The sequence below is a fragment of the Delphinus delphis genome, chromosome 9 (genome assembly GCF_949987515.2).
Source record: "Delphinus delphis chromosome 9, mDelDel1.2, whole genome shotgun sequence".
NCBI lineage: Eukaryota > Metazoa > Chordata > Mammalia > Artiodactyla > Delphinidae > Delphinus > Delphinus delphis.
In genome coordinates this window covers 82,944,792-82,960,354 of record NC_082691.1, presented here as the reverse complement: position 1 = coordinate 82,960,354, position 15,563 = coordinate 82,944,792, and the positions used below count along the sequence as shown (strand labels likewise).

At 37.4% G+C, this 15,563-nt stretch overlaps 1 protein-coding gene across 2 annotated transcripts in view; it reads left to right on the top strand.

Annotated features, from left to right (window-relative positions):
• Positions 1 to 15,211, top strand: part of ZNF800 (zinc finger protein 800) — a 49,430-nt gene extending 34,219 nt beyond the window's left edge. The window contains exon 7 of one of the 2 annotated variants that reach the window (XR_009520672.1): positions 14,926 to 15,035. Coding sequence is in view for 1 of the 2 variants with exons in the window: in XM_060020826.1 (XP_059876809.1) it covers positions 14,926 to 15,112 (187 nt within the window). In the remaining variant the exon portion in view is untranslated. Of the gene's footprint in view, positions 1 to 14,925 lie in introns of both variants that reach the window. The other variant, XM_060020826.1, reaches the window with a different exon arrangement.
• The last annotated feature ends 352 nt before the right edge of the window (positions 15,212 to 15,563 follow it).

The window sequence follows — 15,563 nt, the reverse complement described above, 5'->3', positions numbered from 1 at the left end:
TTGCTAATTGTTCAAGAAGTTGTTGAACTTTTTATGATGTAATTGTGCTTCCTTGTGATTAATGTCTTATAGAACAATGCATAGTTTTGAGTAGCAAAACTCAGAACAGCTTTCAGTTTTATTATTATTTTTTGTAAAAATTAGGCTATGGGTACAAGAACATATTCTGAATTTATAAGCAAGAATTATGTCTTCTCTTTGTATCACTAATGCCTCACAATGTACCTGGCATAAAACAGCTAGGAGAATGTGGAAAGAAGGAGAGAAGGAAAGCAGCAACATTACATCAGTTATCTTTAGGCTTATATTAGTCCACAATATGTCTTTGCTTTTAAGCGTCTTTTCCCATTACCTCATCTTCTAATGTATATAGCTTCTCTACCTGTGAATTCCTCTTCGTTTCTATTGCTGATGGCTTCTGTTTCCTGACTTTTTAATTTGAGGCTCCTAGCTTCTGCCATTGCTACTAAGTAGTGGTGACAGGTTCAAATTCATGGGAGTGCTGTACTGACTGTATACCCTGGTAAATAATCCATAATCAGTTATACACTGGGTGTACATTTAGTGATTTTTGATAATTCTTTTTTTTTAAGACTTACCTTTGTTTAATTCATCCCTATTCAATTCTATGAAATGCATCTCACATTTCACTTTCATATTCCACTCCCAGATCTAAACAAACTAAGCATACAATTGTTGATTGCCTCTTCTGTCATTTGTGTAATCTTAGGAATTAGAATTAATTATTTCATTTATCCAATTCTCACATTGCTACTTCAGAACTTTTATACTGCCCTTAAAGCCTCCAGTCCTATTTTGCTTCCTTGATAAGAGGCAGCCTTGCCTATATCATGACAAAGGGTAGAAGACATTTCTTTATGCTCCCCTTCTGCATCACAGTTTTGTCTTCGGTTCCTTCTTTGGTTCTTTGAAGGAAGAAGTCCAAGTCCAACACTTCTGCCGTTGCCAGTCTTCTTCCTCAGACCTTCCTCCAACTGTCCTCTCCTTCCTCCTCCTCATCTCTGTCTCCCTTTCCACAAACTTCTCCCCTCAAGACATGCTCAAATTCCTTTCAGCCAAAAGGTAAACTTCCCCTCCAGACTACCTTCAGTCTAGTTACTGCCATCTGTTCCTCCTTCCTTTCACTGTCAAACTTCATGTCCTCTCATACTGTGCTTTAGCACTAATTTCACTATACTGTAATTGTCTATTTTGTTGTCTCCTTTCTCCATTAAGCTCTTAGGAGACCTGTGCCTTGGTCACCGTTGATTCCCCAGGGCCTAGGGTCGTTCCTGGTACATGGTAGGCATTCAATAAATATTTGTTGAGTGAATGAACAATATTGAGCCATGCCTATACCATTCACATGTGAACCATATAGTTTTTCCCTACCCCTACATTTCTATTGAGAGTTCACTTGAAGGCCATCAGTGACCACAGAAATGCTAAATCTAGTGCCTTCTTGCTTCCCATCATGCTTGAACTCTCTATGACCATTAATGCTTACAAAAATATACCTTTCCAAGATTTTCATGGTTACTTGTAACTAAGTCACTTTGGGCTGGTCTCAGCATGGTATTGCATCCAAAAGAAACAGACAAGTTTCCAAATCTTTGGAAAATAATGAACTTTTTACTATTTTACAGAAATCTTCTAAGGAGATAGAAAGGTACAATTACGTTAAGCTCAGCAAGCTTCATACAAGTTCTCTTTGCCCATCTCTTCCCAGATCCTCATACAGCTTGGCAGCTTCCCTCAATCTCCCTTCTGTAACATTTCCCCCAGAATCTTCTGTAAACTTCCTACCAAAACCTCTTGTCTACTTTTTTCATCTTCTGGTTCTCTTAACTTTGTTCTTTCCAATTTAAATCACTTTAGCCTCTCAGCTTCTTCCAGTTCTTTTCTATAACCTGTTATCCTGTTCAGCATTCCAAAAGTCTAGGAGCATTCTCTTGATTTCATCTGGTTTGTCCTTACCAATTTTCTTTGCATGATTTTACTTAATTTTAGAGCCTTAGATCATACACTGTCTTCTCCAGTGAGTATTTCTTAATCTCCTGGGTTTGGCTGGGTTTCCCCCTTGTGTGTTTCTGTAGTGCCCCATCTATAACTATATTGAATTTATCTATTTGTGTCTCTCCCCATAGTCTGGAAGCATCTTGAGAACTCCTGTCTTTTCTTTATACCCCTAGCATCTAGCACAGTACCTGGAACATGGTGGATGTTGATAAATATTTCTTGAACTGATGGTCCTGTGAACTCTGATTCTTCCTCTCTTGCCACTGACTTTTATTTTGTTTCTACGTCTTTAAATATGATCAGAGAGTTTCCTTCCTCCTTTTTCTGTTCTTTTTTTAATACTCTTACTGATTCCTTCACTCCTAAAGCATCACTTATTACTTCTGTGAAGATGACCCCAGACCTATTTTCTAGCCTGGCGATTCTGATTATTAGACCATTTGTTTTCAAAGTTACATGTCAGACATCTCCACATGGATATTTCTCCATATCTTACCAGCAACGAAACTCAGTAAGCCAAACTTACCTTCTTTTTAAATTTGCTTCTCGTTTATTGTTCCCTGTTTCAATTATTCACACTCCTACCTTCTTGGTTACCTAGGCTAATTAGAATCCTAGGAAATACCTTGACTTCTTTCTCTCTCTTACAGTCTTTACCTTATCAGCGATCAATGCCTGTTCATCCTGCAATTCAGTGTTTCTTACATTTGGGTCCTCCTTGCCATCTCCACCTTTAATAGTTTAGTTAGGACTATCTCTTATTTATACTACTGCAATAATCTGTTAACCGACCTCCTCTCTAATCTGTCTTCCATGCTGCTGTCAGAACTACCTACCTAAAACACAGATCTGTTGTTACTGTAGGTTCATTGCTTGACTAACTTACTCATTGTCAGATCTCAGCTTAAATGTCACTTCTAAAGACAATCTAGAGTAGTCTCCCTTATAGTTCTGTTTCATGTTCCTTTCCATATTGTCATTAAATACAGTTTTTAGTTATGTTTATATTTGTGCATTGATTTGTTTAATGTCTGTCTTCGCACTGGAGAGATTTATGTAACAGACTGGGGAGAGTTATGTAGACCCTGTGCCTAGCACAATGCTTGGGACATAGTAGTCCTTAAAAAATATTTGTTGAATGAGTGGATCGATAATAGATAGCTTATCAGTATAGGAAAACAGGAGATAGCAAAGGCAGAAAAGTTACGGGGTCCTAGAATCTTCCTACATTTTCACAGACCTTGGTCTGTAGTTCTGGCCTTTCTGAAATAGTAATGGGCTTCTGCCTTCTGTCGTTTGCATTTATTTCCCTAAGGATGAGAGTCAACAATTATATTACCCCACACTCACATTAACGCTGATGTGACTGTAGTTGATTTGGGGGCTGTAGAGTAGTGGCAGCTAGATTTGTTGACCTGTTGTTAATACATAGGTGGTACCCTAGCCATGCAGACAAACAGGTATTTGCTAAGTTGACTTAACCCAGATTCCTTTTTAGCCTCTTGAGTGATGCAGGCCTTTGTACCACATGTTAATTAATGTGTTCATTACTTGTAGGACTAGTTGTGTTTGACATGAGGAATTTATTTGCCTTTTAAAGATTAAAGATTTTAATTTAGCAAACTTTTATTGAATGGAAAATGAAAAAATTATTTAAAAATATTATCTAGAAACAGATCAGTGAGTAATAAGCAAATTAATCTCCCTCTCCCTGTGGAGCCTGCTCAGGTTTCAAAAGTCAGAATTTCATCAATATTCTTGAGATTTCACTGTCTTAGGTTGACTCGCTTCATCCATTCAGTAGACATTTTGAGCTCCTGCTTTGTGTGAGGCACTTAGTTAGGTGCTAGGGTTACAGAGATAAGAAATGCAGTTCCTTTTCTCAAATACTGTGAAAGAAGAACATGTTACAAGGATACACAGAAGTGGAATATTAAGGCACACTGAGGGTTTAGCGAAGGCTTTTCATCATTCATTCATTCATTTTTAAGTTGAGTTTTGAAAGAGTTAGCTAGGCAGACAAACTTTCCAAGTAGGTACAGAGGACATGAGACCACATGTAGACCAAGGGAAGGAATTATGGCCGAATCAAGAAAGGTCTTATATACCAAGTGAGTAGTTTGAATCATATTTTCAAAATTAGGAGTAGCTGTTGAAGGATTTTAAGCCAGGGGCATCTGATAGCATTGAGAAGACTGAATTGGAGATGGGATAAAGGTAAGATTTGTGGTGGGGAAATCAAACAGAAACCAGTTTCAGAAATTTAAGAAGTGATAAGGACCTAATTTTAGGTAATGGCACTGAGGCTATGGAGATGGATACAGATACTATAATTATTTCAGAAGTGGAATTTCTGAAGTGGAGTTGAAGATGGCATCTAGTTTGGGCCTTCTGGTTGGGCAGGTAGGTGGTACCATTCTTCAAGGTAGGGATTAATTTGCTTATTACTCACAGGAGGAGGAACACTTTTCCGGGGAAGTGTTGAATTAAAGTTTAGACATGTTGAGTTTGAGGTGCTTGTGGGACATCATATTGGAGATGCTTAGTGTGAGTAGGATATACAGACTAGAGGTCAGGAGAGAGATTGCACAGGGGCTGGAGATTTAGGGATCATTCATGTACCTGTGGTGGTTGAAAATGTAGAGATTACTGGCAAGAATAGAGTCAACATACCATACTAATTCTCACATTCTTTTGGTTTATTTTACAGTTTAGGTCAGTGCCTTCCTATTTCAGTTTTTCATTTGGGAAATGATGTTTAGCTAGCACCAGTTCTCCTCCCCACTGCCACTCCCCACCCCCATTGCAACGTATGAAATCTATAATATAGCATGTATTTGATACTACTTTAAGAAGTGCTAGATAATTAAATTGTAATAGTATTAGGCAATGTGAACTAATCCGTCTTGTATTTTGAGGGCTTTTTCAAAACTCTGTAAGACCTATTTTTAAAAGATTATTTCTTTAAAAAGGAAATATCCTACTTTTAAAAATAAAACAATCAGTGTTCTTGGACTGAAGAAGATGTGTTTGTTGACTCCCATGGCTTTGGTCTATCCAGGAGTTGTTTGTGACTTAGTCCCTATGTCTCTGACTAAGGCAGAAACTATTTCTGAAAACTGGGAGGAAGCCATCTGGGTAAACTAATAGAATCTGACATAATCCATATGATAAACTTAAGTAATTTAGTATCCATAGCCAGATTCTGAGGGCAAAAATATGCTATTAAACATTGAACAGATTATTGAAATAAATTACAGTAATTTTACTTTGCCAAGCTGCACTATTTGGACTGGTGAATATTTAAAATAACAATGAAATGAAAACTAGGCCCTGCATTGTCATGTATGTTCCTGTGTTCCGCACTGGTTTCTCTCTTTTTACCTCCTTTCTGAAGGGAGAACCTAACAATAAAACTTTAGGTCTTGCCATCTAGCTAACCACTAGAGTTCAAGTAGAGATTTTTGTCTTCTTGGAACTGAAATGAAGCAGCCTGTTTACCCTGCCCTGGCCAGCGTATACTTAGGAGGGTATGCAGAATGACTTTTAAGAAGTCAGTCCTGCTTGGGATCGAAACCAATGATTTAATACTGAAAGTGTAGGTCTGTATACCATTTAAGCTATCCAACTTTTGATTAACTTTTAAAATCTGCCTTTAAAGGGAAGAATTCCCAGGAGACTGTGTGTCAGGTTTCAATAGAGCAGATTTTATGGTTGAGTTATGAAACTTAAAACGGAAGTCAGTAATAGAAATGCTGACAGACTTGAACTAGAAGAGGATAACTATAATAAAACAACGTTTTATTATAATCTTATAATCTATAGTAAAATGAGAAAAAAAACTTAAAAGTTTTCTGTTTTAATGCTTTGAAAATGGTTTCATTTTCTTGTTATTTGAACTTTAAATTAATCAACAGTAGACATCAGCATAAACCTAACAACCATGTCAAAATAACACAGGGCACATTGCTATAGCACAGAATTATTTTAAATCATAAACTTTTAACTAACACCTGTTTCAGATCTTCCTTTTTAAATAAATTTGTTTCTAAACATTGATTTTTCCCTCCCCCCAGCAAGCCTCTGTATACTCATTCTCACATCAGTAAATCACTAAGAGATTACTAAAAAAAAGGTAATATGTGTATTTAGGTGTTTGAAGGATTGTAACAAAAACGAATGGTAGAGTAGAATTTTAGAATTTATATTTTCTGCACTGAGGACTTCATTTGTTTAATAACCTTCTTTATATTTGTTGATATTCTTTCTTGCCCAACATTTTAGAGATAAATTTTGTTTAGAAATTTCTTACAAGATTTATCAGTATGTCACCAATAACAACACACACACACACACTCATACACATACATGTACACTCTTTATTCATAAGATAATACCTTGAATATGTATCTTGCCAAAAGTTATTACATGGTTCTATATTATTCGTTTAGCTTCACAAGGTTACTAGATCGTTGAGAGAGAGGTTAGTTTTTTTGACATTTTTTTCATGTAGTAAAACACACAGAACTCTTTCGGCAGACCCAACTCACAATCTTAATCAATGGAAAGGTAGAACCGGCACCTCTTGATTTCCTCATTTTGTTGTATTTTGGGTGGAGCTGACTCTTGCGTATGAAGGTTGTGATAGGAAATAATACTAGGTACTTGCAAGAAAATACTGGAAGAGGGTTGCCAAGCCTCCTGTATAGGTATGATTTTCTCATACTTCAGAGCCCTGCCCTATTAAAAGTTGTATCTAGATGCATATTAATCTTATATTTGAGCCTGTTCGGTCACTTTTGATATATCTCTATCATGTCATCACTCCTGTATTCTATCAAGAAAACTTGGCAACCCAATATTTGAAAAATAATTTCTGACTTTTTTTTTTTGCCAAGTTACTGTTTAAAATCAAACTGTGACTAAAACTAAATTTATCATCCTACTACCAGCACTGATTCCCCTTGCTGACTTTATTTTGTCCATGCTATCATCATTTTGCTTATCACACAGATTTAAAGTGCTGTTTCTTCTATGAATCTATTCTTGGTAGCTCCAACCCATGGTTACCTCTTCCTCTGATGAACTCAGATTTACCAGTTTTTTTCACTTTCATCCTTTTTGTTATTAATGCATTATTATTTAATTACAGTGTCCCCATGATTAGACTGTAAGCCCTCTGAGTCTCAAGACTAACAGTTTTGCTCTACAGCATGTAAGGTCATGAATGAATGGAACATCAGGCCTGTCCCCGTTTCCTGTTCTCCAGATGTCAGTATCCTCTTCATGTCCTGTTTTTACTGGTCTAAACCTTCTGTTGCTCTACCCTTGGCTACCCTGCCTGGTCTGCTAGTATCTTGTGTTTATGAAGATTATGGATGATTTTTAGGAGGTTCTTGGGCTAATTTTAGGGGAATACAGGGGTGATTTTTCAACTTTTTCCTTATCCAGGATCCATTTTTAAACTCTACCACAAGATTCTACCTCTTTATAATTATTTTTAATATTTACTCATGTATCAAAATATGTTTTGAGAGTCTGTATCTTAGAAGCAATAGTTTGTGTGTGTGTGTGTGTGTGTATAAAGAGGACTAGCCAGATTATTATTTATTTATTTATTTATTAATTGGCTGCGGCTTGTGGGATCTCAGTTCGCCCACCAGGGATTGAACCCAGGCCACAGCAGTGAAAGCCTGGAATCCTAACCAACTAGGCCATCAGGGAACTCCCAGGACTAACCAGATTTTTTACTTTTGATAAAGAATAAAAACAAAGAAGAGAAACATTGTCAAGTTCACAAACATGAATTTTCTTCCCAGATTCTTTTGCTTACTATGCTGCTTTTGTAGCCTGGTGGGAACAGAGCAGGCAGAGTATAAATAATTATAATATCATGTATGTAAGTCACTGCAAAGTCAGGCTTATAGTTATTTTATTTAGCCATCTGGTATATACATTTTGTATATACCTTCTTTTGAGCCAAAATTCTGTTGAATTGTAAATGGGAACTATAGAGATGTAGTATAACCTCATTTTAAAATGGAGAAAATTGAGGTAAGTGATTGCACAAGGTCAGTGAAGAAGTCAGAAATAGAGACCAGCTATCTCTTAAAGATTATTTTAGTAGGTAATAACATGTACATGTTAACAAAATTAAACAGTACAGAGAGATGTACTGTGAAAGGTAAGTTTTCTTCCCACCCCATCTCTTGGTTTTCTCATTCTCTTCCCCAGAGTTAAGAAGTTAGTTTCCAGTTTCTTGGGCTTTTGAGATCTGTTTTATGTATATATAATCATATAAATGTATATATTCCCCTTCACGCAAATGGTAGCATACTATACTGTACCTTGTTTTTTTTCACTTTTTAACATTATGTCTGAAAATTGTAGAACACAGATGTTTTTATCCCTTGGTCCATGAACTTTCCATTTTACTTTACTTCCTATCATTTAGACAACCAGTTTTAGTTAATGTGAACAAAGTGTTAAATTATTCTTTGCTTCTAGCATATCGTATTGAGTACCTCATGTGCAACATAATGTGGTATTTCACATTTCTTTCAGAAAGAGAGCATGGTCATGGATTTATTTTATGATAAATGCTAAAGTGAAATGTACATAATAATTATTACTACTAGTTACCCAAAATAGCTGATTGGGATATTTTCTTTAATATATGAAAAAGAAATGGCAGGTGAAATTTTCAGGGAAATCATTTACTTTTAAACTTGTGTAAAAACTTGTATAGTAAGTATGTACAAAGCAGTTTAGTATCTTAGTGCCAGTGACAAGCAGTGGTGTTATAAATATTAAAGCACAAATGTTTATTTTCTAATCTCCAAACTCATATGCAAATCAGAAAAAATTTTCATTTGTTTCTCAAAACAGGTTTTAACTATGTGCTTTAATCTTCTTGAGATGACTCATGGTCATCTGTATAAAAATACACCCTTAATTTTGATCATTCAGGGTTTATTTTGGCTAGCTTCTCTGTCAATGCAATTATTGCTTTATTTTTCAGAGATTAATGGGGCCTATTAAAACTGCTTGATTTTACACCTTTTGGACCAGACTGTATTACAAAAGACAAATCCATTAAAAAAAAATGTGAACCATACCAAATGTCCATGTTAAGAGTCATAGAGGCCAAGTACTTATACTTGAATTTTACTTTAGATAATTAGTAATCCTGCATTCTCCCTAAAGATGGCAGTACTTCTCCATGTATCATTTACTGAGTAATTCTGTTTGAAAATAGTATTAATTATAATTCCATTATTGATTGGAAAAAAGTTAATCAGACTAAAAGTATATTTTCATAATATCACAATAGTTAAAATTCAGTAGTAGAACAAATAAAATTGTATCCTTGAGGTTCATAGCATTAGCACAACTTTTATGTGTGTTATCCTTGACCCTGGACACAGGGTCTTAATGGTTCTTACTGCATTCTGACTTTGGAATTCTTGATGTGACATCATGAACTCAAGTCTTGTCAAGAATTGTGATAAGTCATGTTAGGACCTTGCTGTATTTATATAGATCTCGCCTGTAGAGGTATCATCAGAAAACAAAAACTGACAAAAAACCCCAAACAGAAACAAAACCCTTAAGTAACTGCGTATTGTGCATATTTTTGGACGTGAGAAATGTTTTAATCTTTATTCTTTGGTAAAAGTTTATATGTCCAAGTTCTACTCGAACTTTTTCTTTTTTGCTTAGGTGACTAATTGTTTTAATAAATGAAATAATTACTTATTGGTGCCATAAACAAACAAACCAAAAAAAAAAAAACCACACAAATCTTCAGCCTTCTCTGCTGTAGAAACTAAGCTCTAAATTCACAAGGTAGTGCTCTGGAACATGGAGAAACAACTCTGTATCTTGTTCCTCCATTTTCCATTATTCCTGTTTTGAATTAAATGGTTCTTCCTTGCATGCATGTGTTTGAAATCATGTGGCATTGTAGTTTGAAGATGGTGAACAGCAAGACAGAGGGCAGGCTAGCCTCCCTGCTAGGCCTCACAAGTAACTTTCACATGGTCACTACTTTCTAAGGCTGGCCCTATTGGTTCATCTAGGGGCATTACTGGTTCACCTAGCAAGGTGACTAGGTGCTTGAGGACTGTGTCACTCTGACCAGCCTCATAGATACTGGTGTATAAATACAATACTACTTTTTAAATTTGTCATGAGATGTATCAGGGACACTGGCTTCTCATGTTTATGGTTCAGTGTATTTTCTCCCAGTAGGCAGATATACTAAATTATAATGAGAAGGTTTCTTGATGAGCATTGAATCAGCTCTTAGTGACCAGTATCAGCAAGCTCTGGTAGTATGATACATTCATCTTTCCCATAGGAATATACTTGCCACTCAGACCAGATATTCATCAATTTTCAGAGAATCCTTTCTCGTAGACCAGGATGCAGACAGATGGCCGGCTTTTGCTTTCTTGATTTCTTTTCTTACAGATACTATAGATTGTCTCCTTTAGCACATTTTTTTCCCCATTAGAGTTTAATAAAATTGCACCAATGTATGTAAAACACTTAGCCCAGTGCCTGGCATACAGTAAATAAATGATAACTAATATTAATAAATGTAACTGGTATTAAGTTCAGGTTACCTTGGTACTTGTAATGTCAAAGACAGTCTTTTAAAGGGCCATTTCTTTAGATGACTGATCAATCTCATCTTTCACATTTTGAGTTATTTTCATTGTTTAATTCCTGATTCTTTTAACTCAATTGCATTTATCATTCATGTTGAATCCCTTTTGACTCTGCATGATTTTGCTACCATTTTGTTGAGATTTTGATACTTCTAAAGTTTAAGTTTCTTGCTCCAAAATACCCCATTCCCCACAGTTCTTCCGTCTGTAATGTGAATCTGTTGGAAGAGATAATCTTCAAGTTACTGCTCAGCTCTAGGATATAGGTAATTTTATATCTTATTTGAGTGGATGATGTCGATTGTAGGCCTTTCCATCTAATCAGCTTACCTTAACTTCAAATCTGCTTAACTTCTTTCTCATAGAGTGTAAAGTTATTTTGAAAATGGTCTGAATCCTTAGAATAGCAGGTGGCCACGGAACTGGGAGGCAATGATTGAACAATCCAGGGGTAGAGTTATGATGGTGGTAAATTCAGCAGTCAACAATGGCATTACCGATCTGGTGAACACACACTTGACAAATCAAACTTCTTGTGTGAAAATGAGTACAGAAAGGAATAATTGAGATGAGTTGATCTGTCACTCGGGCAACAATAAGCATTGTTGTCAGCCTTCTCCTCTCCATCCATCTGGGGATAAGTTATTTTTTTTAAGAATGGCAAAATAGGTTTAGGAAAACAGTGGAGAAATTGCTACAGCTCTTTCTGGTGTTTGTAAAAATACAGATTATGGTGCATTTTTGAAGCTGGTGGTCTCATAACCACACTTCGAGGACAGTTATAAATAGTAAACATTGTGGGAGTTCATAAAAATGGATAGATCATTTCAGACTGCAGTAATCAGGGAAAGCTAATTAGAATGGCTGAGGGTCTTGAGGGATGGGCAGTGTTTGAATACATGAGAGGAGGGAGAAGACATTTTTTGATGGATGAAATGCCAAGAACAAAAGCATAGAGGTGGGAAATAATAGTATATGTTAGGGGAGTGGAGAGTCAAGTAGTTTGGCGCAAAGTTTCTTAAATATGGCCCATGAAAGAGAATTGAGGCAGTGTTTGTCAAATGGTATCATTCATTCCAGGGTTGGAAAAAAATGGGCGCCATGCCATTTCCGTTCATCATGCAACTGGATAACTGATGCCTCTCAGTGCATCAACCTTCACGTTTTCATGGGCTCTCTGGTGTCATCAACAAAGAATTTCATTTTAGGACTCTTTTTGGAAACTGGAAAGGCTGTCAATATCTTCAAGATAATATCTCTCCGTCTCTCTCTGATAATTATTCAGATGGCAGGAAAAAAATGATAGCACTCTGAGGTCAGATGTACACTTGTGATGTCAGGCATACATCATGGTTTTCCTGCTTTGATGAGGGATAGCCACATGTCATTGTGCCTCATTACTTTCCATGTCAGCAGCTGTCACCACCTTTCCAAGAGGTATTGCCAAGAAATGGGAACAGAACATGATGTTTTTCTCTACTAGACAGAAAGAAATGTGCTGCCTTTCCAGAGGTCTTAATTGAACTTGAAGGCAGAGGAAATAATGTGACTTGACTTCAACTTGAAAGCCTTAGAGGAATTTAGTGTTCTAGTACACAGGCTACCTTAACCTGACAAAGCATTCTATGAAATTCTGCTTTGGTTCTGTGTACCTTTGTGAGTCAAGGATTTCAACAATTGTTGCCATGGAGAAAAAGTTATAATTGATTATCCAAGATTATGTATGTGTTGCTGTGTCAAAGTCCATATTACAATTTCAACTCAAGCCAAATCTCAGATCTACTACTAAGCAGTTAGAATTTTAAAATTTCTTTCAGGAAGTCACCAGTTTTCTTTCATGAAAAATAACAATGTGAGGGAGGGATTCCTTTCTTTGTAAATATTTGTTTTTGTATATTGCTTATGTTGAAGAAATCAGTTTCTAGTGCAGTGAAATAAAGTATATGGTGTATGCATTTCTGTGCATGCTTCTGGAGGACAAAGTCCATGTCTAAGCAGAATCTCGGACTATTATTTGATTCCCCTAAAAGGTTAAGAACTAATAATTTTGCTAGTGTGGAGACAATGGGATGCTCTGGATGAATTTGAGCAAAGGAATGACAGGAAATTAGAAAGTGCTCATTTGAAGGATATGAGAAGGAAAGCTTTGGCAGGACTGCAGCGTGATTTAGGGATTCAGGTTAGCCTTAGGGTTGGAGTTATCTGAATAATCTGAAGGTAATTTTCTAGATAGAGCTTCTCAAAGGAAGGAATCTCATGTCTTTTTTTTGGTTCTTAGTGTCTGAGCACAGTGCCTGAGACATAATAGGCACTCAAAAATGTTGAATTAAATTGAAATTGCTGTGTGGACATGATACACCAAATGAAAGTTAGATGATAGCGCTCCAAAAATGTTCTGTCTTATGCATTTAATACTGTTATGTTAAATCATTTGGTGTAAAATAAGGGTTTTGGAGAGACACTGCTTTATAAAAACCTCATGCACACTTTCTGTTTGAGCAGTTGGTTAACACAAAGTTTTGACCACTTAGGATTTGTTTTTTTTGTATATTTTATTTCTGATAATTTTTTTTACTACAGGTATGTCTCTAGACATGATCATTTTATCCAGTACCTGCAGAGGGAAGGAAACTTGCAGGATGGTGTGGTTGATTAGGTCATCATCTGTTTAAGCAGCATTCTAATAAACATCTAAGCTTGGATTTACTCATCATTAAGGAAAATCAGTCTGACAACTCTGAGGTCACTTTGGCTTAAAATATCATTGGAACTTATGTATTAAATGGATCTTCTATCAGTTTAATAACAAAGCCCTGGAATCCCATCCCTGTGTTACATTAGTATAATTTTATTGTCATCGTACACATTTTTCTGGAACAAGGTTTAGCAAAACAGATTCCCTTGGTATTAATGAGTGCTAAAAATTTAAATTTGTTATGACTGGAAGACCAAGATGTAAAGTTTAGACTCTCGTTTATTGCAGTATTTTAGTTTTGCTCCCACTAAGTTCTTTCAACTTAAAGAGCAAATTATTGAATACATTGTGAAAACATTGGTATTATCTAAAACATTTGTTCCAAAAGTATGGTAATTTTTTTTCGGAAAACTTTGTGTTCCTAAGTCTGTGGAGATTACAAATCAAATTAGGTTCGTTAGCAGCCCAGAAAGCTTTTTTTTTTTTTCTTCCTGAAGTAGAAATGCTTAATAGAGTGAAATAAGGTATAACTTCACAGAAGACAGTGGTTTTGATTAACTGCATAACGTTTAAGGCATAAACTGCTCTGAAATACTGTGATTTACTCAGAACTTTTGAGGAAGATAAACTACTTCTGTGGACCATTCATTCATTCTTAAAATCTTTTGATGTCCACCACTTTGCTACACAATATAAAATATAATTTTGAATTGGTAGAAAGTTAGAATGGGCACATAAGAATGAACTAAAATGCCTTTTATTAAGTTACTTGATTTTTTTATTATAAAGATATGCTTATTGTATACAATTTGGGAAATATATAAATAAAGATTACCTGCAGCCTCATCACCTGAAGATAACCACTTAACATTTTGGAGTGTTTCTCTCCATTGTTTTATACATGTGTGGTGTGTTGTGTGTGTATACACATGTACGCACATAAAGTATACACACATCCCACCACTACAAATGGGGAGGAACCTAATTTTTTTCATTCTATTTAGTATGCCTTTCCATATGAATAGTTATATCCCAGCATTGTTTTAATAGCAGGTTAGTATCAACTATAAGAGAAAGACTATAATTGTATTTTGGGATATAGGATATTCCCGGTTTCTCCTTAAATTTTTTTTTTCCATTTTCTTTGCCTGTTGTTTTTTGCTGTTACAGATACTGCACTGAATACCCCATATGAAATTTTTGCATGTGTTCATAATTACTCCTTAAGGGAAAACTCTAAAATTAGAATTTCTGGGTCAAAGAGTATTAAAAAATTTAAGGGTTTTGGTACATTTCCCTAAATTGCTAAAAACGTGTATAATGACACTTCAATCGGATGCTGTTTTCCTCTGATCAACACAGGTTTATCTCCTGTGTTTACGTGACAGACAACCTGTTGGGCGGAAATGGCATCGCGCCGAGTTTGGGTTGGCGGCTCCTTGATTAGCTGGGAGGCGCCGGCGCGTTCGGCCCGTTTCTAACCGGCGTGTCTTTGTCTCTCTCCCTGGGGACCGCTGCCGCCCGTGCGGGCCGAAGCCTCGGGAAGCCGTCGCCCCGCAGTGCCGCCGCCCTGCGCCCGGCCGCCCCGGGGAGCCGCTGCCCTCCCGCGGGCGCCGTCACCACGCGCCAGGCCGCCGCCAGCTGCCGCGCCAAGCTCCGCGGCGGCGCCGCCCGGGAGCGCCAGCACGCCGCCCGCGGCCTGGGGAAGCCCGCGCCCCCGTGAGCGCCGCCGCCCGGCCGCCGGCGGACGCTACCGCGCCCGGCACAGCCCAAGCCTCGCCCGTCGCGCCTCTCCTTCCCGCCGCACCCGCCGGAGCTCTCGAAGTCCACTCGGGCGTCGGCGATCTCCCTGGGGTCCTCAGCCATCGCAGACCTGCCGTCCCCCCGCGCTTTACCGAACTCTGTCCCACGCAGCCCCGCAGGCGGACCGTGTGCCTTAGGGCCGGCGGGTGGGGAGGAAGGCCTCCCTGCTAGTCGCTGCTACTTGCTGAGCAGCACTTCCTCATCCCGTCTGCCACAATCCCGGCTTCTCTGAGAATCTTGCCACTGGACAATACCATCCTCTTTCCCTCCTCCTCGTCATTTGTCAAGTTCCTAGTCAGCTTCTTTCATTATTAGTTCTTAAAAGACTAGCTCCCACATGAGTCTTCATCTCAAATCCCATCATCGGCAAG